We start from the raw sequence: 23,529 nt of genomic DNA, 5'->3' as shown, positions 1-23,529 counted from the left end.
GAAAATAAAGAGCTAGAAAAAATTTTCTGGATAAGAAGGCAATACCTTCTGATAATACCATCGCTTGTCGGAATTTTTTTTTTTTTTTTTTTTAGGACAGCCTCACTCTGTCCCCCAGGCTGGAGTGCAGTGGCCTGATCTTGGCTCACTGTAACCTCCACCTCCCAGGTTCAAGTGATTCTCGTGCCTCAGCCTCCCAAGTAGTTGGGAAAACAGGCGTGTGCAACCACACCTGGCTAACTTTTTGTGTTTTTAGTAGAGATGGGGTTTCACCATGTTGGCCAGGCTGTCTGAAACTCCTGACTTAGGTGATCCGCCTGCCCAAAGTCTTGGGATTACAGGCGTGAGCCACCATGCCTGGCTGGAATGTTTTTAAAGCAATAAATAAATTGATTCTATAAGGTGAAAATTACAAATGAAGCTAAGTGGCATTCCTATGCAGAAAAGGAAGAATTCATGTTCCTAGAACATACTTGTCAGATATTCCTTATAATTATAGCACAGTTGAAGATGTATGAGTTAACAGAAAATGACCCAAATCAAACCATTTAAATATAATAAGCATAGTCTTTTGTATCTTTGTAATGTATACTTTTCGTGACACTTTATGAATGAAAAAAATCATACTTAGGAGAAAAATGCTTCAGTATAGTCCTGAACAGAAATAAATTCCAGGCACATGCCTCTTCACAAAGAAGTTGGTAGGATTCTCCTTGGTATCTTTCTGATCTAGATGATGAACTGTGTCCTTCAGCATAGTTTGAGAGATTGCTCTTGGCTAGACAACCCTATCTTGGGGAGGAGTTCTGTGGCAGTTATACAGTTTATGGCCCTATCGTAGAACCTTGGAATGTTCATGTTGGCAAGGACAAGAGACATTTGAAAAAAAAGAAAAAGCAAGACCTGGACGAGGTGAGTCTGTCCTGTCCAACAATAACTTAGAAGGGAACTCAGATCTGACAGAAATTAGATGCAGGATGAGGATGAAAATGTTCACATTAGCTTTGAAGATAGGAATACTAAGCCAAAACCAAAAATTCTGCAGGTTTAAATTATTATACTAACCCCCCCCCCCAAAAAAAAGTTTTGCTCACCTGTAAGATGTGTAAGATGTAGCTGATAGCAAATGTATGTTAAAAAGTTATATAAAAGATCATGTTTGACAATAATGTGGAGTACTTTTTGAAAAAATCAGGTATATAGATCCACGGAGGCTGCATAACGGAGGGGTTACTTACAGGCTGAGGAACCAAACTGCTGGCAGTTGAATCCTTGCTCCATCACTTCATCTATTATCAGTGTGACCTTAGGCACCAGTTTCTTCTTCTGTAAAATGGAGATGTAATTACACCTCCTATAGGCTTATTGTGAATATGTTAAGCAGTTTTCACAGTTCCTAGAATAGAATTAGTGCACAATAAATGCTAGCTATTATCATACATTATTATTATTGATTACAATAAAATGTAGTATCTACATTCTAGGAAATAATCATTTCACTTATACCGTATTAATCACATCTGTATGATTGTGAACAAGTCACATCTGTATTCTGTTAAGGCAACATTTTCTTTTTACTTCCTCCTGTAGAGAGCAGCCAGGCTAGTTAATGGGGTCTGGAAATAATGGCTTATGAAGGAAAAAAAAAAGAAATATGACTGTTCCCAGAAAGAGGGGAAAAAAATCTAAGAGATAAGATAGCCCTGATCGATATGTAAAGGGCTCCTGTTTGGAAAAAGGAACAGCCTGAGCCTGTATCAGTCAAGAAGATAGGACTAGGAACAATGACTAAAAACGAATGGGAGCAGAACTGAAATCAGTGTAAGACAAAACTTAAAAAAAAAAAAGTTATTTACAAAGATGACATAGTAAAAGCTGCACCACTATTTGCCAGGTGTGGTACTGAAGATTTCTGCATTATGTGGGAAATAGGACAAGATGACATTAAAGCTTCCTTCCAACTCTGATTCTGGAATTTTATTCTGTTGTCATACTAGTTACAGGACATTTTGGGGTTTAAGGATGTGTTTTGATTTGAAAAATCCCTATTTATAATGCTCTTATTAACATTATCACACACACTGCATACCAACTCTATGCTAGACACTAAGGTGAAACAGCTGAAGAGACTTGGAGGCTATGACAAAGATTACTGTGGCCAAGAAAAGACCAAAACAATGAGGAAGAAGGAAGAAACTGTCTCTCGTCATTGGCTTAATCGTACTGGTGCCTGATCTTGGTGGTCTGTCCTAAGATGAAGGAGATGGCTAATCCTTCTCTTATCTTCATTAGGAATTCTCTCAAATATTCTCTTATCTTTATGATACTTGCCAAAGATTTCTCATTTCAAAATCCCCAAAAGGTGGTTCTTACCCACCTCTGTACTGCACAGACTTGATATGGGGTCGAGGATCTGAGTTCATTTTCCACCTTGCTCCTATCGAGCTGTTTGATCTGTGGGCTTCCATTTTCCCACCCATGCAGTGAGGATAATAGTATTTAAAAGTATTGCCATTACTTTTAATGACAAAAAAAAAAACAATCACTTTTGCACCAACCTATAATCCCTGTGCTGCCTCCCTCATTATGAGAATTCAGAATTCGATGAGCACATTATCCTGAATATGCTTTGTAAATGTAAAGCACTATTGCAATAAATTGTGATTGTTTCTACCTGGAATGATGCCTCTGGCTCCCATGCATTACTCACTAGTTCCCGCTCACTACTTAAGAACATGACCAGTTACCGAAAGAAAAACCAGTTGCCTTCCACAGAGTGAACAATATTAGCTTTTTATTTTTTCATTTATGTTCCCTTTTAGAATAGTATACACTTTGTGTATATCACTGGTGGCTTTTAGGGTATAATCAGTCAGTTCAGTGACATTAGTGTTTTCCCTCTTCCTTCTTTTGCTTCCTTGCTTCTCATGTTGTTTACTACTTAGATAACGCCACCTGAATACTCGGAGCTGTACATCAGCATGAGAGCCAGACAGAACTCGGGGAACGGAGCTGTTGCCCACTGGGACATATTCACCTGGAGAGAGGGGTGCACACCAGGACCAGATTAAGAGCCTCACTCGTCTAGGAGTGGAGGAGGTTGTGTGTTGTGCTTTCCAGTTGAATGTTTTGCTCCTCTATTCCTTTGTGTTTTATCTGTCTGGCTTTTCTCTCTTATGTAAGATAAATCCATGAGCTGCCTCCGGACACTGGCATTCTAGCACCCTGAGGTATCACTTAGGCCAAAATCCGAATGGTTCCAAATTGAGATGAGTAAATCCATCCCACTTCATCTAAACTTTAAAAGCTAAAAATGAAATAATGCAGCATTTTAATTTTACTTCTTCAAGTCCTCATGTAGTATTTTCTAATTGACACAACTGTAAATGAGGCAAAGGCTAGTGAACTGGGAGATTTAAAACCTTCATCATTGTTACGATTGCTGCTCATGAATATAATAGTATAAAGCTCATAGGTAGTGTACACATTAGCACATTCTGTTGTTGGTGCTACTGTATTAGCAGCTATTCCTCTAAACTCTGGGATGTTAGTGATCTAACCATAGATCAGAAATAGCAAGATACTTGGTCCTCATAGTCCCAAATGGGGAAGGCATTGTAAACCCATAGATCTCTATTGAAAATTAACTTGCCTCCTTGAGTAGTTCAGGCTAATATCTTAAACTATCATTCAGTATTTATTTTAATATTTAAAAGAAACTTCTCTTTGAAAGGATTTCCCCCAGTGATACAATAAAATGTAACATACTAATGCTACATAACTGTTTCTAGACCTATAAATGTATAAATTATGTAACTACTTAGAAGAAATAATGTGAAACATTCATGTGACTGTTAAGAATAAAAGTAATATGACTACCTAAGTTTTAGTAGCATTAATTATAATAGATTCTGATATCAGATACCTTCATAGCATTAAGGTAGGATTCTGCCTTTTACCAACTATACTCAAGTAACAGACAGAAGACCCTGATCCAGGGCAAGAACTCTGCAATAATGGAACAGCCCCTTAGAAATGTGGGATTGAATGAAATGTACGTACTTAAAACACACGTTACATGCTCTAAATCTAAAAGCTGTTTTCAAAAGGATGTGGGTGTCATTATTTTTAATTCAGAATTGTCTACTCCCAATTTGGAGTCAAAAGTACCTAAACATATAATAATTAATAGAATTTTGAATACTGCTAAATTTAACAAGAAAAAAAGTTAACTGGCTGCTTCATTCTTGAAATAATACTTTGGAACTTTTTTTTTTTTTTTTTTCAGACGGAGTCTCGCTCTGTCACCCAGGCTGGAGTGCAGTGGCGCAATCTCGGCTCACTGCAAGCTCCGCCTCCTGGGTTCATGCCGTTCTCCTGCCTCAGCCTCCCGAGTAGCTGGGACTACAGGCGCCCGCCACCATACCCAGCTAATTTTTTGTATTTTTAGTAGAGACGGGGTTTAGTAACACACTGTGTTAGCCAGGATGGTCTCTATCTCCTGACTTCGTGATCTGCCCACCTCGGCCTCCTAAAGTGCTGGGATTACAGGCATGAGCCACTGCACCCGGTCTGGAATTTTTCTAAATAACGATGAGGTTTTTTTATTCATGGTTTTTAAAAATCTATTTTTAAAATGCATATATTTGTGACTTGTTCATTTTTTAAATTTCTTCCTCTCTGCCCCTTTTTAAATTATTTTTAGAGACAGAGTTTCACTTTGTCACCCAGGCTAGAGGGCAGTAGTGTGATCATAGTTCACCGCAGCCTCCCACCTCAGACTCCCAAGCAGCTGGGACTACAGGAATGCACCACCATGCCTGGCTAGTTTTTTACATTTTTATACAGGCAGGGTCTTGCCATGTTGCCCAGGATGGTCTCAAACCCCTGGCCTCAAGCAGTCCTCCCACCTCAGCCTCCCAAATATAGACATAAGCCACTGCATCCAGCCCCCTCTTTATCAACTGTTTCTCTTCCCATCATATTTATTAAATATTTAAGTTGGCATAAATATAATTAGAAGGCTCTGTAATCTCTGCGTATTTCCATCTGGTTTTCTGTGGGAATACAATATAATCTATTTTGTAAAAACTTTGCAAACTGTATTTAGTTTTTTACAACATAATGATCATGAATATATGAAAAAACCTTTTTTAAGATGTGAGAACATATAACTTATTTAAACTACTTCAAATGCTTTTGAAAAGTTTCAGGACATTTTTATTCAAGTATAAAAATACAGAAATTGATGGATAAATGCCAGACCATTAAAGATATATTAAATAATGTAAGAAAAATATTGTTTTTAACAATACCTGAGATAAATTATATGTTTGTAGAACTATGTTCTATTATCAATTATAAATTTTTACTGAATCTTAAGTGCCAGAGTTGAGATACAAATTGCTCCTACTACGATATCAAATTTCGAAGACATGTTATTTTTTATCTTATATCTTACATGATCCTTTTTTCTCAAATAGTAATGAATGGCCAGACACAGGTATTTCATTTACAAAGCATGCAGATAATCATAACGCAGGATATTACACTTCCACTCTTGATTGTTTCTTCAAGGCAAGCTTTTCTAGGTTATGAGAAGTGCACTTTTGAATTAAGTCAATTACACTGTAGCTTCTAGTTAAGCTTTGAGACTGGAATAGTATATTTAAAAATTTGTCTCCTTGTTAAATAGGCACCATGACAGTGTTTGTGTAGTGTATTGTTAACCTCCAGTGGAAGGTTAAGCAGCTTCTTCTGTATCTAAATCTGTTGCTGTGAAAAATGACGGCAGTGTTGCACCCATCTACCCATGAATAGGGAAAGCAAAGACTTGCACCTGTGGGATTAGGTGTAGCAGCAGGAAGCAAGAGCGTTTGCAGCATATAATTAACAAGGAATTTTTTTCTCTTCTTTTAAAACAGCGTGTTCATCTTGCTAGGTTAACTAGTGATTAACGCTTGAAAAAAAAAATGCTGGAGTCTGCACCCTTTCTTAAACTCATTCACTCACTGATGTATTTGGTTACTTACACAGTGTCAGAGGAACTCACCTTAAAATACTTCATTTCCTCCCATAGTTCTTGATCCCTTTGTGCTCATGGGGGAATTTTTTAGATTTTTGTGTTCTTTTTACTATAACTTTGCTAGACAAATTCTATTATTTTCTGAATGAGATTTAAAGTAATTTAGGAACTGCTATTTTGATTTAGAGATTACTATCTTTATAAACAAGATGGAAGAGTTAGTGCGTAGTGAACTAAGGATCCTGGAGGTTTAAATGGGAGTATGAAAAAAATAATTTTCTCCAAAATGGGACTTAATACGTAGAGTACTTACCATATGGTTTTTGTTATTTTTCTAATATTAAGAAAACTATGATTACCAATTTAGAAGAGATTTCTAAATATAGCTCTGTAGAATACAATATTCTTAATGAAAACTAATATAAATCCACAGCTGTTGAAGTTTAAGAGGCCACTCTTTTGATATAATTGGTAGTCATGCATTTGTATCAGAATGTGTAGTTATAGTTTGTCTTTACAGTGCAATCATATGCGTTGTTTTCATGTACACACCAAAAAAACCCACAAAAATGTACTAGCATACTTAGTTGTTATTATTTTCACTAAACTTCATATTCTTATAACACTTAATAATGTAAGAATTAGATGCAGTGACTTTCAGTGTGTAAATTTTACCGCCGTAATAAAACACAGTTTTAGCACATGGGAGCGTTGAACCAGCGATAATATCTTCTATCCAAACACATTTGTACTGTAGGTAGAAACTGTTTAAAAGGAAAATTACATCTTTTTCAGCAATTTATCAGAGATAATTACCCTTCATACACCAAATGAAGGATAAAGTGTTTTAAAGAACTACAATTCTAATTGGTAAATGTCACCAGCTGTTGCAGTTACTCTTACTTGTGTATATTCTTTTAATGATTATACACTCATGCCACAAGCTACATGAAAATATATTCACTAGGTGTGAAATTCCCATATGTCACAATTTCAAGAATAGGTAAACAGCTCAATGATAAAGGAAGAAATAATTCCAATGAAGAATGTAAGAATCCTGGGTTTGTTTTTTAGGCAAGTGGATCTTAATTTGCCAAAAGAAAAGAAAATGCATTTTTTTTTAAAAAAAGGAGGCACTTAATTTTTTACAACAAACTTTTAAATGAGCTTTGCCTCAGATCCTCAACCAGAGATTTTTATTTACTTAGAAAGTTGTGGAACTGTCTCAACTTAGAAATTTCAGTATTATATCCCTTGGATCTGCTAATAGGGAAAAGCATTTCGTTTTCTTTCAGGCTTAAACTGTAAAGTGTTTGTTAGCTTCAGGTGGTGGAAAATAAACTCTTCCGGGACAGTGTTTCATGATAGTCTAATCTTATAAGTGATCAAGGAAACAGAAAAGAAATTACCCTAGCGTCTATGGTAAATGTTTAAAGTCATTATTCAGTCTTCCTGGCCATAACTTAGTTTCCACCGAGACTGATAGGTCTAGTGACTGACTGAACTGAATGTCTAAGCAGTGGCCTTTAAAAGATGGAAACAAAAATGGGGTTGGGGTGGGGAGAAATAGTAGTAAAGACAAGCTTCCCATTTGTCTGTTCTTCAACTCCCAGTTCAACTTGGCTGTACCCAACTACCTTGGTATTTTGTATATTACAGCATCCTCTTTCTGGGTACTTGCCTGAAACTTAGATACTGAGCTAACTTGCTATTGTGTATTGAAAATTGTTCTCATGTCACTTTCATTCTGCAGCAGCAGGTTTTTTGAATGTTCTCATTTTCAGTGTTTTGACAAAGTTTGAGAGGCACAGAGAGAAATATGTATCTTAGGAGTTAGTTTCCTTCAAGTATTAATAGTAGTAATCTTTGTACAAATTACCCTGCCTCTTCACTGGAAAAACTAATGTATAATTTCCCTAGCCCCAAAGAAGAAAACAGTCTAGCTTTTTTATTGTTTATCCTTGTAATTGTTTAAACTTTCAAACATTACTCATGAGAATTATTGAAATAGTGAAGGAATGAATTTGATAAGTTGCCTCCATTAGGTTGAAAATAGATGACCAACATTGTGTATAAATACTACTGAAGGAGAGACCAGTAAAGACATTTATATAGTTATTTCAAGTTACAGCTAATGTTGTTGTATCAGGGTCATGTTGAAAGGATCCTTGAATTTATGTGGTATATATTTACCCTTAGGCTAAATATAAGAGCAGTAAGAAATTGCAGTAATTCTTACTGTACAGAAATAACTTTGTAACAAAAAAATCAAATTAATTTTTATAAATGGAATAAGACATGCTCATTGCCTATACTATATATTGGTTAAGAGATGGTCAATTTTATTACATTATATAAAATATGCCCCCTCCAAAAAAAATGGCAAGAACTCTCTTTCATTTAGGGAGAAGTTGTGACCACTGTCCTAGCATCACTCATGTATACCTTGAGTTGTTTTTTCCAGCAATGGTAATAGTTAAATGACCCATATCCTCTTTAACCTAATTTTCTTATAGCATTTACTTTTGCAAATGAGTCTGCTGACAAAGGTTATAAATGTGTTCTGTGAATATGAAATGATGCAAGGCTAACTGGCTTATTTGGGCATCAGTTCTCCTATCTATCATTAGGTCGATGGTCTACCTAATCTAATAGATCTACCTATCTAATTGGTAGCAGATCTACCTAATGATAGATAGTTATCATTTTGTTCTTATTAATGTCATACTCTAATCAACAACTCAATACAGATTAGGAACCAACCCCAGGTGTAGATGACACAAGTAAGTACCTTCATTATCTAGTCCAGCTATATGAAGTTCAAGAAAGAGCTAAACATAAATCAAGAAGGAAAAAGTCTTTAGCAGCCATGCAGGCTTCTATCCCTTCCTAGTACTGACTTTGTAGCATCTATAGCAAGGAGAAATTGTCTTACCTCCTCTACTATTAGAAGACACCAAATGTTAAATAACTTTGGAAAGGTATTTAATCCACATCTTTGGCTCTACATAGGAAACTAGTTCATTGATACTCTTACCACATTTCTAAAAGGAAATAAATTATTTGGATAACATTGGTAAATATTGAGTAGAAGCAATGGTTAATCCACAAGATATTTTACATTTCATTTTGTAATATAGTAAATATTTTCCCCAATATCTTCTGCAAAATATTTTACTCAGTTTAATAAAAAAAAATTAGTTTGTATTCCTTGAACACCCATCGTAGTTGAGGGAAGCACCCTAAGGAAAGCTAACATTTTTTGGTTTGGTTTTATTTTGTTTCATTTGTTTGTTTGAGACAGGGTCTGGCTCTATTGCCCAGGCTAGAGTACAGTGGCACGATGACAGCTCACTGCAACCTCAACCACCCAGGGTCAAGCAATTCTCCTGCCTCACCCTCCTGGCTAGCTGGGGCTACAGGTGCACAACACCATGCCCAGCTATTTTTTTTTTTATTTTTTGTAGAGATGAGGTTTCACCATGTTGACCAGGCTAGTCTTGAACTCCTGGGCCCAAGCGATCCACCTGCCTCAGCCTTTCAACATGCTGGGATTACAGGCATGAGCCATGGCACTCAGTGCATTTTTAAATATTATTGATAAGCCAGCCAGAGATGATGCAAAGTAAATTGTATTTGCAATTGAGAAATTATAATTACATATGGAAATTTTTTGGAAAAATTTATTCATTTATACTGCTTAACATACTGGCCTTTCAAGAGAGCCATTTAACAACAACAATAAAAAAAGATATCTACAGACCTACAACTCTATATTTTCAATTTGATCTCAAGTTGTGAACATCAGTAAGAAACTTTTATTTGCTTTAATTATGGAATGCATTGAAGATGCTCACTGTTGGTTTAGTTTTAAGCTCATGTTATGACTGTAATTTTCAAAATTATTTTTCAGAGTGTGATTAAATAATAATTTCACAATTGAGACCTGATATTGTGTTGTTCCCCCTGCTTTTCCTTCACAACAGAAACCAGGAATGGATCTGGCAGACACCTATATTATGTTTGTTCGGCAAAACCAAGATATTCTTCGAGAAAAGGTCAATGAGGAAATGTATATAGAAAAGTTATTTGATGTAAGTAGTTTCCCTTGCAAGGTATGCTGACACCATAGATAAACTGCAAAGAGAAAAGTTGAATTTTGATGCTATGTTTGCAAAGCATAGTCTCCTTTTTCTGATCCTGTATCTTCTATACTAAAAAGTTGAAGCCGGCCAGGCATGGTGGCTCATGCCTGTAATCCCAGCACTTTGGGAGGCTGAGACCAGTGGATCACTTGAGGTCAGGAGTTCGAGACCAGCCTGGCCAACATGGTGAAACCCCGTCTCTACTAAAAATACAAGAAAAAAAAGGCCATAGCTGGGTGTAGTTGTGGATGCCTGTAATCCCAGCTACTCGAGAGGCTGTGGCACAAGAATTGCTTGAGTCTAAAAGGCGGAGGTTGCAGTGAGCAGATTGCTCCACTGCACTTCAGCCTGGGTGAAAGAGTGAGACTTTGTCTGAAAAAAATGACTAAATAAAAAAAAAAGTTGAAGCCATTCTAGAAATAGACCATCAAAGATATATTTGTTGGTGTGTGGACCGGGGAGCTGGTGGGGTGCCTTCTGAGCATCTTCAGTTATTTGTCTTGGTGACCCATTTACTGAAATCCATTCTTGCCATCAGTTCATTATAAACGTAGAAGTTTTTTCTCCTTGAAGTTATTCCCCATTTCCAAGTCCTCTTCATTTGCAGCTAATATAGTTGATAATTTTTGTACTTCTTTTGACTGCTGATGGAGGCCTTAATTAGCTTCCTTTTCTATATGAAAATTGTCACCATTAGAATGAGTCTCAAAAACCTGAGGTTAGTTATAAAAAGCCAGATAATAATAATTTTACCATGGTGTTCAGCATCTTTTCACTTGCCTTTTGCAGCATTCCATAAACAGAATCATGTTCTAATGGATGTGGTCCTTACTATAAGATGTTTTAAGTCAATATGATATTCTCCTGTTAGACAAACAAATAAGCTGCAGTAAAGCCAAATATCTGCCACTCTACTGTTGAACATTTTTATCTTGATTTAAAGTACTGATGTGTGCTAAAATATGCAATATTACAGTTTTATCAGCACTAAGAACTTCGTTTAGGCATGACAATGCCTAAAAATGAGGATTGTGGTTTTGTATATACTGTGATCGTCATGTTTCATTTATTCAGTATCTGTAAAGGAGACTAACAGAGCAGTCAATTTAAATAACAATATTGTCATTCATTTGTAATCATTTTACAGTCAGTTCAAAGGAAATGATACTTTGCTTGTGACATAACTTTGCATAATTCACCACAATACAGATTCCTAAACGTAATATTTGCTTTGAAGCTTATTTATTTATGTACATCTTCTCTGCATTTTAGAAATGCTTTTCTGGCAGTTTCATTTAATTATGCAAGTTACTGCAGATGTTTTCGTAACAGCAATTCACGGGCTTCATGGTGGCACTTCAGCTGTGGCAGTTGCAGAAGGTCCTGCTGCGCCACCCTCTCTGCCATGGTCTCTCGAGTCAGTGTTCACTGTCAGTGTGGGTGGCCAAAATGAATCTTATCTCTCATGCTTTATGTTTCTACCCTTTACTCAGGCTGTCTTACAATAAAAAGTATTGCCTGTTTTAATAAGCTAAGTGTTAATATGTGCGAAAAAAATGATTTTCTAAAAGCTTTGATGCCCTGCAGGGGTAGAAAAATTATCATCCATCCAGCTGGCTCTTTTACAAAATACTGAAACCATATTAGCAACTTGTGCTTGCATTTGGTATTGCTCTGAATTCACAAGCATATGTTTCCTTTCCAAGTTCTCTTTTACTTTTTCTGCTAATGTGGTGATTTTCAAAACTGTTGAACAGAAGAGGGAAATTGAGTTGATGTTATTCCCATTATGTTTCTTCTTAGAATAGCTAAAGCACATCTTCTATGATGAAAAGTTAAAGCCATTCTATAAGTAGACCATCATAGATAGATTTGTCAAGGGGAATGGGTGAACTTTCTGAACATCTTCAGTTTGGTGACCTATTTACTGCAATCCATTCTTGCCATCAGTTCATTATAAAGGTAGACGTTTTTTCTCCTTGAAGTTATTCTCTACTTCCAACTCCTCTTCATTCACTGAAGTTCTTTGGAAGACTTTCTGTGTGGCAACAATAACAGACAGAGGGAACTAAAGTGGCTCTAAGGAGGCCAACATTAAAATATAACACTAGTTTAATTGCCTTGGTTATATATACTTTCATTCAATGCCAAATCATCTGACATGGCTATGGGTCTAAAAGTAACCCTTAATAAGCAACTATTCTGTTTTGGTTGTGAAGGTTTTGTATTTTGAATATCCCCAGTAGAACACTGGACTTGTTATTTGTAAAATAATTGTAATGTCCTTAAACATTCTAATATTTTTTAATTGCACATTTTTATTACTTTATTTAAAAATAAAAATAGACCCTAATTCTGTTGATTTGTCATCAGGAATAACATGTATGAGGGGATACTAAAAGCCCCTAATTAGCCAAGACTGAATTTGCCTCAATTATAGTTAGAAAATGAGAGGTTATCAAGTACGTGTTGAAAGGTAAAGTAGAATGTGTATCTCAAGCAACAGATCATTACCGAGAGACATTATGTAATTATTGGAAATCCACTTGGCTGGAGCCTAAAATAATATTGTTAGGTGTCAAAAAACTGTTGAAAATAATGACCCTATAAATACTGTCAGCAACCTTAGCCTATTACAGATAATGGAAGAGAATAATTTAATTCAGGCATCATGACAAACTTTTGCTATTCCAATTAGAGTATTTCCTATATAAGTAAGTAAATGGATCTTGTTAACTTCAGATGCAAGTGAAAACACGCTTATACACACATTATAATGAGTTAAAACTTAGTGGTTTTAACCAACCCAGATTAGAAAACAAGGGCTACAGTTTCTGGGTCATGCAACATCAGCGCTTAAACTCTTAAGAAATTTACTTAGTTTTGGAAATGCCACATATAACACTATTTTTATATAAAAACTTAGCCTGCAAAACATATTCACCCTGCCCCCAACATTTTTGGAAAGCATGTATTACTAAATAATCTTTGCAGGTGATGCAGCTATGTTAAGTTTATGGAACTTTCCCTAAGTGTAGTAACTAACTACTCACAGTATCCCTGACCTCTATAACTTTTTGATCATTTAAACATCTTGATTGTTCCTGATTTTGTGATGAAATACCCCAGGATTTGGTTTAAATAAGCTGCTATTGCATAAGACCAAAAACATGACATTGCCCTAGATTTGTGCCCATTGTTTTAGGAATGAGAATGATATCTTCAAGAATTTTCAGTGTACAACCTACACAGCCATTTACCATACAAAATCTGCTTCTGGAGCATTCTGCACTGCTGCTATCATCCCCATCTCCAATAATAAGTCATTAATGTCAAAGTATGAGAGAGGAAATGAATAAAATCTGCATTACCTTAAAGGTCATAAATGGGATAATCTTCAATTTTTTACATCAAATCTTGAAATATTAAAATTAAAAGTATCCTTTGAGGGTCACAAAAGCTAATATTAGGACAAATGTGAAGGCATTATATTCACTTCATAAGTAGTCACATTTACAAAACACTTTTTGCTTAAAACAGAAATAACTTTTTAAAAGTATAAATAAGTTATGGCAGGTCCATGATGTTAACAGAGAAAACTAAGTTTGTTTAAGGTACATCCTTAATCTTTTCAAACTATCAAAATAATAGCTGTAGTTTTCACCACTACCATTCCCTGGCCACCTCCTTGTTCCAGGAAATGTGCTAGGTGCTTCACCTATATCATTTCCAAGCTCCTAGGCTGGATGCCGTCAATCCCATTGTATCCCTATTTTTTGGGTTAAAACATCTCCCACTCAGAGAAGATAAGTGACTTGTGGATTGTTGAGTCAAATTTTGAAATCGTATTTCTCAAGTTTCAAAGTCTACGCTCTCTCTACCTTACCTCTGACTTAACAAAATTTGAAATGATAAAATAGAGTTATGGGAAGAGCTCTGGTCTGAGAATGCAGAAACTTGAGCTTTAACCACAGCTCTGCCATTAAATATCTGGGTGAGTCTGAAAAGTTATGCCATCTATGTAAGACTCAGTTTACTTAGTACGTATAAACTAAAGATGTTGGTCTGGAACTCCAGATGATTTCTGAAACTCTTCCAGATTTTAAACCAATTATTTTTTTAGTTTTAATGTTAGCAATGATGACCGAAATTACTGGGCTGATTGCATAAAGGGTCTTGTACTTCAGAATAGTAATTTCTAAGTTATTTTGCGATAGCCAGATGAAAATAAGGTGTCCCACCTAAGAAGCAGTAGCATGTGCAGTAGATTAATAGAAAAGAAAATCTATCTACAAAAATAGCTGTGCCATATGACATTGTGTATATCTATCACTATGGTTCTGAAACCCAAATTTTTTTTTAAAGTTGCAATACGTATATTCTGTATTCAGGCTCAATGTTTTCCAGGTGACCAGGATGTTTTAAACAAGGGGTATCTCTGCCTCTCACGTGGCCACTGAGGGACATGCTAAGTTTATAATCTACATGTTACATTTACTTTTCCAACTTTAAAAAAGTGACTTACTGGGTAAGAAAAACTGAAAGAAGTTATCCCGTAGTAGGAAAGATCATGAATATACCAAAAGAAAGGTTTTCTGCTTTGAGGCTCTCTCTCTAACCCCAATGTCCTTTTTTTAACACATAGGCATCATTGTCAGCAGTCTTTTTAAAATTTTTATCAAATCAAAACCGCCTTCAACCTGATCCCAATATGAAAAGTATGACAAAGATTTTCCAATTCTTCAATTCCATTTTTAATGCCTACTGTGATGTTTCTTCCCAGGCAGAGTGGCTGCTCACTCTCTTAGGTTTCAGAACATGTAGCACAAGCCACGGGTGTCCATGTGTCAGCAGAGATGCTGGTACATTTCTTCAGAGCTTTGGCTCTCTGGGCTGGAAAGTAGTGATGTTTCAGAAGTCAAAACTGACATCTGTAGTAATGACCACAACAGCACTTCTCTTGTCATTTTCTAAGGTCCAAGAATGTTGAAATGTGGAGGCAATTGAGAGTTGACTGAAGCACATCTTATTTTCCAAGACAGACACTAAACCTACCTAACTCTCTAAACCATTGTGCATTTATTGGGCACTGCCCAGCTTGAATCCCTTGGAAACTATCTCATTTTAGCTCTCATGTTGCTGAAGACACATGAGGGTACAATATTTAATTGGTAAATCATGCAGATTAAGCATGCTTTTTGTTATAAATTGATTAAATGTTTAATTGTGGAGGAGTTTCATCTCCACAAGATTTTTTTAATGTTATGATGTCTTGTAAAATTTAAAGTAATTCTTTAAATGATAGTTAATCAGTTATATTCATCCAAACAGCGTTTTATAAAGGATTAATTTCCCAGGACTTTCTGTGAAAAGACTGCTTACTTTCCAGTGAAGAAACTCTAAATTAAACATTTTGAGTAAAATTGACCTATACTATATAAATGGATTCAGTAGCCTATTAATGTAAGTTAAAAAGAAAATAATGAAAATATTATAAGTGAATATGCTTCTCAAAATGAAACTGATTTTGCACTTACATGCTCTTGTTTGCCTCTGGACTTCCAAATTTTAAGAAAGGGGGCAATGCCCAGAACTTTTTTTTTGGATGGAGTTTCGCTCTTGTCACCGAGGCTGGAGTGCAATGGTGCAATCTCGGCTCACTGCAACCTCCACTTCCACGTTCAAATGATTCTCTTGCCTCAGCTCCAGAGTAGCTGGGACTACAGGTGTGCACCACTGCGCCTGGCTACTTTTTGTATTTTTAGTGGAAACAGGGTTTCACCATGTTGGCCAGGCTAGTCTCAAACTCCTAACCTCAGAAGATCTGTCTGCCTCCACCTCCCAAAGTGCTGAGATTACAGACATGAGCCACCACGCCCGGCCTGCCTGGAACTTTTGAGCTAGTGTTTCACATCAATGCCCAAACTTTTTGAAGTGAGAATTTACTCATTCTTGGTAAGATTAACACTGCTATTCTTAATGTATTCAAAGATTGTTTATTACTGTGTTGATTTCCTAAGAATAGTTGAAATCAACAAAATGTGGATAAGAGTGACCATTAAATAGAACCTTCACAATACACAGTTGAAATCAACAAAATATGAATAAGAGTGACCATTAAATAGAACTTTCACAATACACTTCTTTATATGTATTTAGAGCTGATAATGGACTTTTTCATTCATATGATTTGGGCGAGTTTCTTTGTGTATGTAATCAGCCTGTTTACTAGGAATGCAGGCTGAAACCCACTGACATGGAAGACCATCTTTGCCTTCTTGCATGTCTTATAATTCTACGATATTATAGAAGTATTCTAGCTAGGCAGGGTGGTTCATGCCTATAATCCCAACACTTCAAGAGGTCAACCTGAGAATGATCACTTAAATCTAGGAGTTCAAGAACAGCCTGGGCAACATAGCAAGACCTAGTCTCTACAAAAAAAAAAAAAAAAAATTAGCCTAGCATGATAGTGTGTTCCTGTAGTCCTAGCTACTTCGGAGGCTAAGGCGAGAGGATCATCCAAGTGCAGGAGTTTGAGGCTGCAGTGAGCTATGACCACACCACTGTACTACAGCCTAGGTGACAGAGCAAGACCCTGTCTCAAAAAGAAAAATGGGAAGCTTTCTTATATGTGAATGTCAGTTTTAAAATAGCAGTTTTCCTCTTTTCAATTATTTTTCACTTTTTAATAACTGTATAGTTGTTATATGGTCTTCATAAATTAGTATAGATTCCCATTATGGTATTTTCATTTTGGTCTTATTTTTATATAAAAGTACTCAAATATAAATAATTAACTGTTGTATCCATATGTCCAACCATGATTTTCCTATCAACACTCGAATACTACCTTTTCCATCAGTAGAAAGGGATGTATGATATAAGTGCTGTTTGAGGTTATTTATTTATTTATTTGGTTTTTTTTTTTTTTTTTTTTTTGAGACAGAGTCTCACTCTGTAGCCAAAGCTAGAGTGCAATGGTGCAATCTCAGCTCACTGTAACCTCTGCCTCCCGGGCTCAAGCAATTCTTCCTCAGCCTCCCAAGTAGCTGGGGCTACAGGTGTGCACCACCATTCCTGGCTAATGTTTTGTACTTTAATGGAGACAGAGTTTCACCATGTTGCCCAGGGTGGTCTCGAACTCCTGAACTCCTGAAGTGGGCAGTCTGCCCACTTTGGCCTCTCAAAATGCTGAGATTACAGGCATGAGCCACCATACCCAGCTGAGGTAATTTATTTCTAAACATTGTTGTGTTGTGTACCTCAGTACCTCATTGTGTACTAAAGGTAGATAAAAAGTTTGACTAACCTTTTGGTTATATATATGATAGGAGCAGTGTCTTATTCATCTCACATGTTGTAGCAATGTGTTACTTAGCTGCTTTTAACACATTGTTTTCCAGCTGTTGTCATTGTTGTGTTGCATTGTATATAATCCTGCTTTGGTTTACTTATGGTATTTGGACTCACACTGAAGTTGTTTGACCTCTTTTAAGATAGTCATAGTCAAGCCTGTTTCTATATTGTCTTCTCTGCCTCAGTAGATGCCATACAGAGCTGTTCCTCAGCTTTTTTTTTTTTTTCCTTAAAGTTTGTTTCTCTTTGAAACCTCTGCTCTTGAATTACAGCTGTCTGGTTCCTTTGAGTTAATAATCCTCATTGTAATGTTAAGTTATTATTTGTAAGTGTAAGAATTTATAAAAGGATCAACTTTTGATGTATGGTGTATGCCAAAATAACTTTGGCAAGTCCAGACGTGGTTCAGAGAGGCCAAAGGCCCTCATTTGAATCAGAGCTTTGGTGAATTAAAACCTGAGAAACTTGAGATAAGCATGCCCAATTGCCTAAAAAAAACTCAACCAGAAAGTGTACTATAGCTTGTTGATCTTATTTCTTTGATAATTCAAAAGAATGTTCAAGAAATATGTGGACTTCTTGCTTAGATTCTTGAAATGTGATCGTGGAACACAATTGTCATTTGGCACATTCCCAGAAATACACATCTTTGCATGAGGCACCTGGACATATGTGGCAGGTCTGGTAGAATCAGCTAATTAACAACACAGGCTTAAACAGGCACCTCATCTGGCAGTGCAGTTAGTTGCCTGATGGTGCTCAGCAGGATTTGGTAGTGCTTTTTATTTTTCTATCCTAATGGTCTGCTGCCCACCTAATTTTGCCTTATTGTCAGTCACTACTTACCGCAGCTTGGGGCCCTCCCAGGAGGCTAAATTATTATCAAAGGATTAGGGAGATGTAGCCTTGCAGCTCTGACATTTCTGATTACTTGTCTATGCCAGAACACTAATTAGCTGTGACTAATTAAGAAAAATGTTCCTGCCATAGAAAACCATTTAAAAGAACTGAGAAGTAGAAAAGCAATTCAAAAGCTGAGCAGTGCTCAGATTTGCTGATGCTCTTTAGATTTCCACCAGAGCCTTAACTCACCTTTAATTGTGCTCAGAATTAAAAAAAGAAATTCCACATGCAAACTGACCAGAGGATTTTGCTTGAATAGGAAAAAGAAAAATGTTGATCACCTAAGCTCTCCTAACAATGGTAAAACTGTCTTTGATGAATGGAAGGTGACACAACTTTCATTTTCGTGGAGAAATTTTTCTAAACACCAATTGCATAATGTATATTTGCATTCATCCACCTGAGCCAGTAACAAAGGCTTAAGTCACTGAAGAAATTAGAATATGCTCTCTACCAATTTTATAAAAGACTGTTGAATTGATTATATGGAAGATGTTGAGCATTTTGAAAGTTATTTAGCATTGCTTTCATGTATCTTTCATCTTTAAGATGGTCTAGAAATTCTGACCTCTATATGTAGAGCCTGTGACTTTGCATGCTTGCACTTCAACTGGTCTCTAGTGCCTTGTTCATGGAAATGCCCAGGCTTCCCCTGAGACCAGCATTTCTATCAGTTGATCACTGCAATGTTTTCATAGAACAGATAGCTACTACCCTCCATCCCTTCCATCCTAACTTCTTAAACAAATGGCATGGTGGCTTTAAAGCCACTTTCTGTGCTGGTTTTTTGTAGTCCCCCTCTGTGAATCACGCGTTCTGCAAGGTCAGACCATTCACAAGTGGGCACAGCAGTGGCAGCCAGGTCACCAGTGTTGACTAAATCCAAGAAAAAAAAATCTGTGTAAGGAACCAGCAGAACCATCATTACATGTGATTACTGAATGCATTGGCAGGAAACTATATATAAAATAATTTTAAACTTTCATATAAACACCTAACCTGTAAGAGAGAGCCCTGAATTTCCTGATCTTAGCACGGCCCTAGATAACACATCTTCTAAATTTTGCTATCTTAATATGGACAAAATATTTCACTGGGGGGAAAAAAGTGCTCACCCCTACCTCATTTACATTCTTCATGCTGATTTTTAAACCCATTTCTCTCTTTTCTCTCATTGGAGAACAAAAGGCAGGTAGCCAGCATCCTCTAAGGAAGAATCCTTCCTAAATATGAAGACTGTTATTAAGGTACCTGTCATACTTGTCTACTCCAGGATAAATAATCCCTATTTGTTTAACTTCACTTTGTAGGCCTTTTTTACTAGCCCTTTAATCATCTTTGTGGCTGTCCTTTGAAACTTCTCAAAGTGTTCTCTGTCATGCTTAAGGTTTAGAGTCAAGGATAGGATGCAGTATTTGAATGTGGCTGAACAAGATTCTTTCAAGCCTTCTATTTATTCATTCTAATATATAACTTTCCCATACTTTTGTTCTACTGACCTCTATAGTTCCATATATTCCCTATATTTGTTTTTGATGACTTTTTCTCTCACTAGCTACATATCTTAAAGGTAGGCAATAATCTGAGGTCAGGAGTTCGAGACCAGCCTGACCAAGATGGTGAAACTCCATCTCTATTAAAAATACAAAAAGTAGCCAGGTGTGGTGGCACACACCTGTATCCCAGCTACTCGGGAGGCTGAGGCAGGAGAATCACTTGATCCCAGGAAGTGGAAGTTGCAGTGAGCCGAGATCATGTCACTGCACTCCAGCCTGGGTGACAGAGCGAGACTCCATCTCAAAAAAAGATAGGCAATAAATGTGTAAGTTTATTGATGTAGAATATTTATTTTTGAGGCAGTAAAAATACATGTTTATTGATGTAGAATATCCATTTCATTGATGTTTTACATTATAAGATCTAGAAAACAAACTCATTTAATTACTATGTGTAAAAAATGGTGGGGAATGTTGAGATTAAATTAAAACTTCAGGCCTTGGCTTTGCCCATAGAGATGGCTATCTATGTCACAATTACTCAATAGGAATCTAGTGAGAATAGAAAGTTGAAACCCCTCTTATTAATTATTTATTACTTGAACCTATATTTATCAAACACTTTTTAGACCACACACTTTGCTAGAGGCTGGGAATACAGTATTAAGCAAGATAGACCAAATCCTTGCCCCAAGGGAGCTTACCAAATGGGTATTTTTGAAAAACATTTATTTCCACATAAAATGTTTTACTTTTTTATCTGCAGAATAGCTATCCACAGATTTTTTTTTTAATGGAAGTACTCTGGTGAACTGAAAGTCAATACTGTTTCAAAATAGATACTAATAATTAATCTATTAAATTGTTTAATTTCTCCCTCTGCTTCAAGTGGATGATTGTAAACTTGCTAAAGGTTTAGAGCCAACACAAAGTCTGTATCCAGTTCTAGCACCTGCATCAAATGACGTGACTGTGAGATAAGAGCACGCTCTTGCTCTCTATTCTTCCTGGGTTCTTAGCTCAGAAGCCAGGCTTATATCAGCTCCCAAACAAGCTCTTATATCCCTACAGACAGAAGTCACTATTTCTACAGCAATGATATTTTTCTGCCTTTCTTTAAAAACAGCTCACAAAGCCAAGTGTAGAACGCACCCAGGACATGTCACTTAGTGGTGAAAACGCACAGGCAGCACAGCCAACCGTGCCTCCTAATATACCCCACGGCCTCAGAATGGGTACCAATAGACCTGAGCATATGCTAGAGAGGCAGCTCCCTGCTTGGGGGATAGCCTCTGGAGGGATAAGTACATCAACATCTGAACTCGTAGTGTTAGCGTAGCTTTGTGAGTGAGTGTGTGTGTGTGTGGATTCTCATATATGTACATAGATATGAAAGTTTATCAATTTATAGTACTTTCTCTTTTATTTCATTCATCACCTAGAATAAAATTAGACTGTCACATTTTAAGACCCATTTGCGTCCTGTTTTAAATTTTTTTGGCCAAATGCAACTGTTTACTTTTCAATTATTTCCACAGCTTTAACGTGTATTTAATTATTTTTCTATTAAGGAAATATGTGATTCAAGTCAACAGTGAATCTGGCTCTGGTATTCATCTGTCCTTTGTCTATTGAAAAGCTACCTGTCTACTATTATAGATATATGTATATATATAATTTTATATGTATAAATATTTAAATGCACGCAGTCTTTTCATGAAAATTGAATGCATGCTCTGTGCCAGACATTCTACTAAGGGCTGGAGATAGCAATACAAGTAAGATTCAGTTAAAGCCTTGTGTATACTCACAGCTGATTGAGGGAGACATAAACTACATTGTGCAATATTTTTATAGACACCTGTATAGAGTTCTAGAAGCAGAAAATAGGCGAGCCCCTAATTGTACCTAGTAAGAGATAGTATTGGCTAAAAAGCAGAGATAATGAATGATTGAACGGAGTCTTAAATGCCGACATGAATCTGGACAGGGAGATGTAGTTGGCAATAAAGTCCAGACAGAGGAATGGGCATGCCCAGAGACCGAAGGTATGGAGAAGCCTAGCATGTGGCAGAGCTGCAGGTGGGTCAGTTTGCTGAAAAAGGTTCCTGGGGGACTGCACTGTGACTCAGAGACAGAAAGGTAGCTGTCTACTCCCATCCTTAGGACACTCTTAAAAGAAGATTTTGGAATGTGTCCCATTTTTATAAGGAAACTGAAGCAGAAAGACATGCTAACAGCTCATTCTCAGGCATGAGTTTTATCTCAAGACTAAGTTGTACCATTTAATAGCAGTTCCAAGAGTCCAATATACTTTTATATAAATCCCACATTGTGGATTTAAAATGCAATATTTACCAAAATTTTATATACTATGTTCAAAATAAGTCAACCAGATGAAAAGTTCATACTGCCTAAACAAATCATTCATAGAGGTGATGTTTGCACCCCAAACTAGTACATACACCATTATAACTGGATTTATCAATGAGCCAAACCATTAACTAGTGACTTCACTCAAAAGATTAGGCAAACCAGTATGCATCCCATCAAGGACACTAAGAAAGGGAGGGCAGAACAACTGATTGTCTGAAATTTTCACTTTCCAATTACTAGTCTTTTTAGTACTAGGAAAGGAGCCACAGAATAAACTTGCAGAGGCACTTGCTTATTTGATAATAAAGAACATTATTTTTTAAATATTTTTCATGTAGTTTGAAGAAAGAGGTAGTTTATCTCTTTGAGGACATTTTGGAATGAAGGGAATTTTGGAATTAGTAGTGAACTGAAAAGAGCTTGTGCAGCTCCCAATTTACGGAACTTGTCCTGTTTTTGAACTTATTCTGTTATGTAAACTGAAGAGGATCTAATTCATCTGGAAATATCTCTGTTATTCATGTATTTTTTAAAAGATGAAGTATGGAACGCCAAAGATAGGGAAGTTTTTCAGCATTCAACAAGCATTTATTAGGTGACTATTTTATACCAACCTTCCCCATGTTAGCACTTTTTACATTTTTCATTCCTTAATAGACATGATACTCTTAATTTGCAAACTTCCTGATGGAGTTAAAAAATGAAAATTGCCCTGAATATGACTTTATTCAACATGGAAAAAAGCAGCATGAATCACATGCTTCTCTGTTCTGATTGAAAAAAAAAAAAAAAGATGATGAATAAAATCATATATATAGAGTTCTACTATGGAAGAACCAAGGATCGTCTTTCCACATTACATTGTTTTGCTACAGTAGAACAAATATTTTCCAGTGTTTTTAATCATTATGATATATAGCAGTTTAAAATGAGTCTTAAGAGAGTATATGAGATGTATAGCATAATAGCCATTTGACTGGTTATCCTAATAGGGAGTGTAATTTTTCAAAAAATTTATTTACATTGTATATTACATTATTGGATTTACAGATACATTTAATCTTTAGAAATGTGGATTGCTTCAACCTGCAAAAAAAAATTGAATGGGATTTTTTGGAAATAATTAATAGGTACCTTCTCTATTTGTGCACAATCCTATGTTGCAGTGACTGTCAGTAAGGACCACAAATGCTAATGACACTTTTCCTAGTTTTCTGCTAGAAGC

General features: G+C 36.2%; 1 protein-coding gene across 20 annotated transcripts in view; it reads left to right on the top strand.

Moving 5' to 3' along the window:
* The window catches only part of CADPS2 (calcium dependent secretion activator 2), a 565,017-nt gene that overhangs the window by 528,008 nt on the left and 13,480 nt on the right, over positions 1-23,529 (top strand). For all 20 annotated transcript variants that reach the window (XM_055283833.2, XM_055283832.2, XM_055283827.2 and 17 more), the window contains one exon: positions 10,012-10,119. In XM_055283833.2, coding sequence (XP_055139808.1) covers positions 10,012-10,119 — 108 coding nt within the window. The remainder of the gene's footprint in view (positions 1-10,011; positions 10,120-23,529) is intronic.

Source organism: Symphalangus syndactylus, chromosome 6 (assembly GCF_028878055.3).
Source record: "Symphalangus syndactylus isolate Jambi chromosome 6, NHGRI_mSymSyn1-v2.1_pri, whole genome shotgun sequence".
Classification (NCBI taxonomy): domain Eukaryota; kingdom Metazoa; phylum Chordata; class Mammalia; order Primates; family Hylobatidae; genus Symphalangus; species Symphalangus syndactylus.
This window is presented reverse-complemented; position numbering and strand designations above follow the sequence as displayed.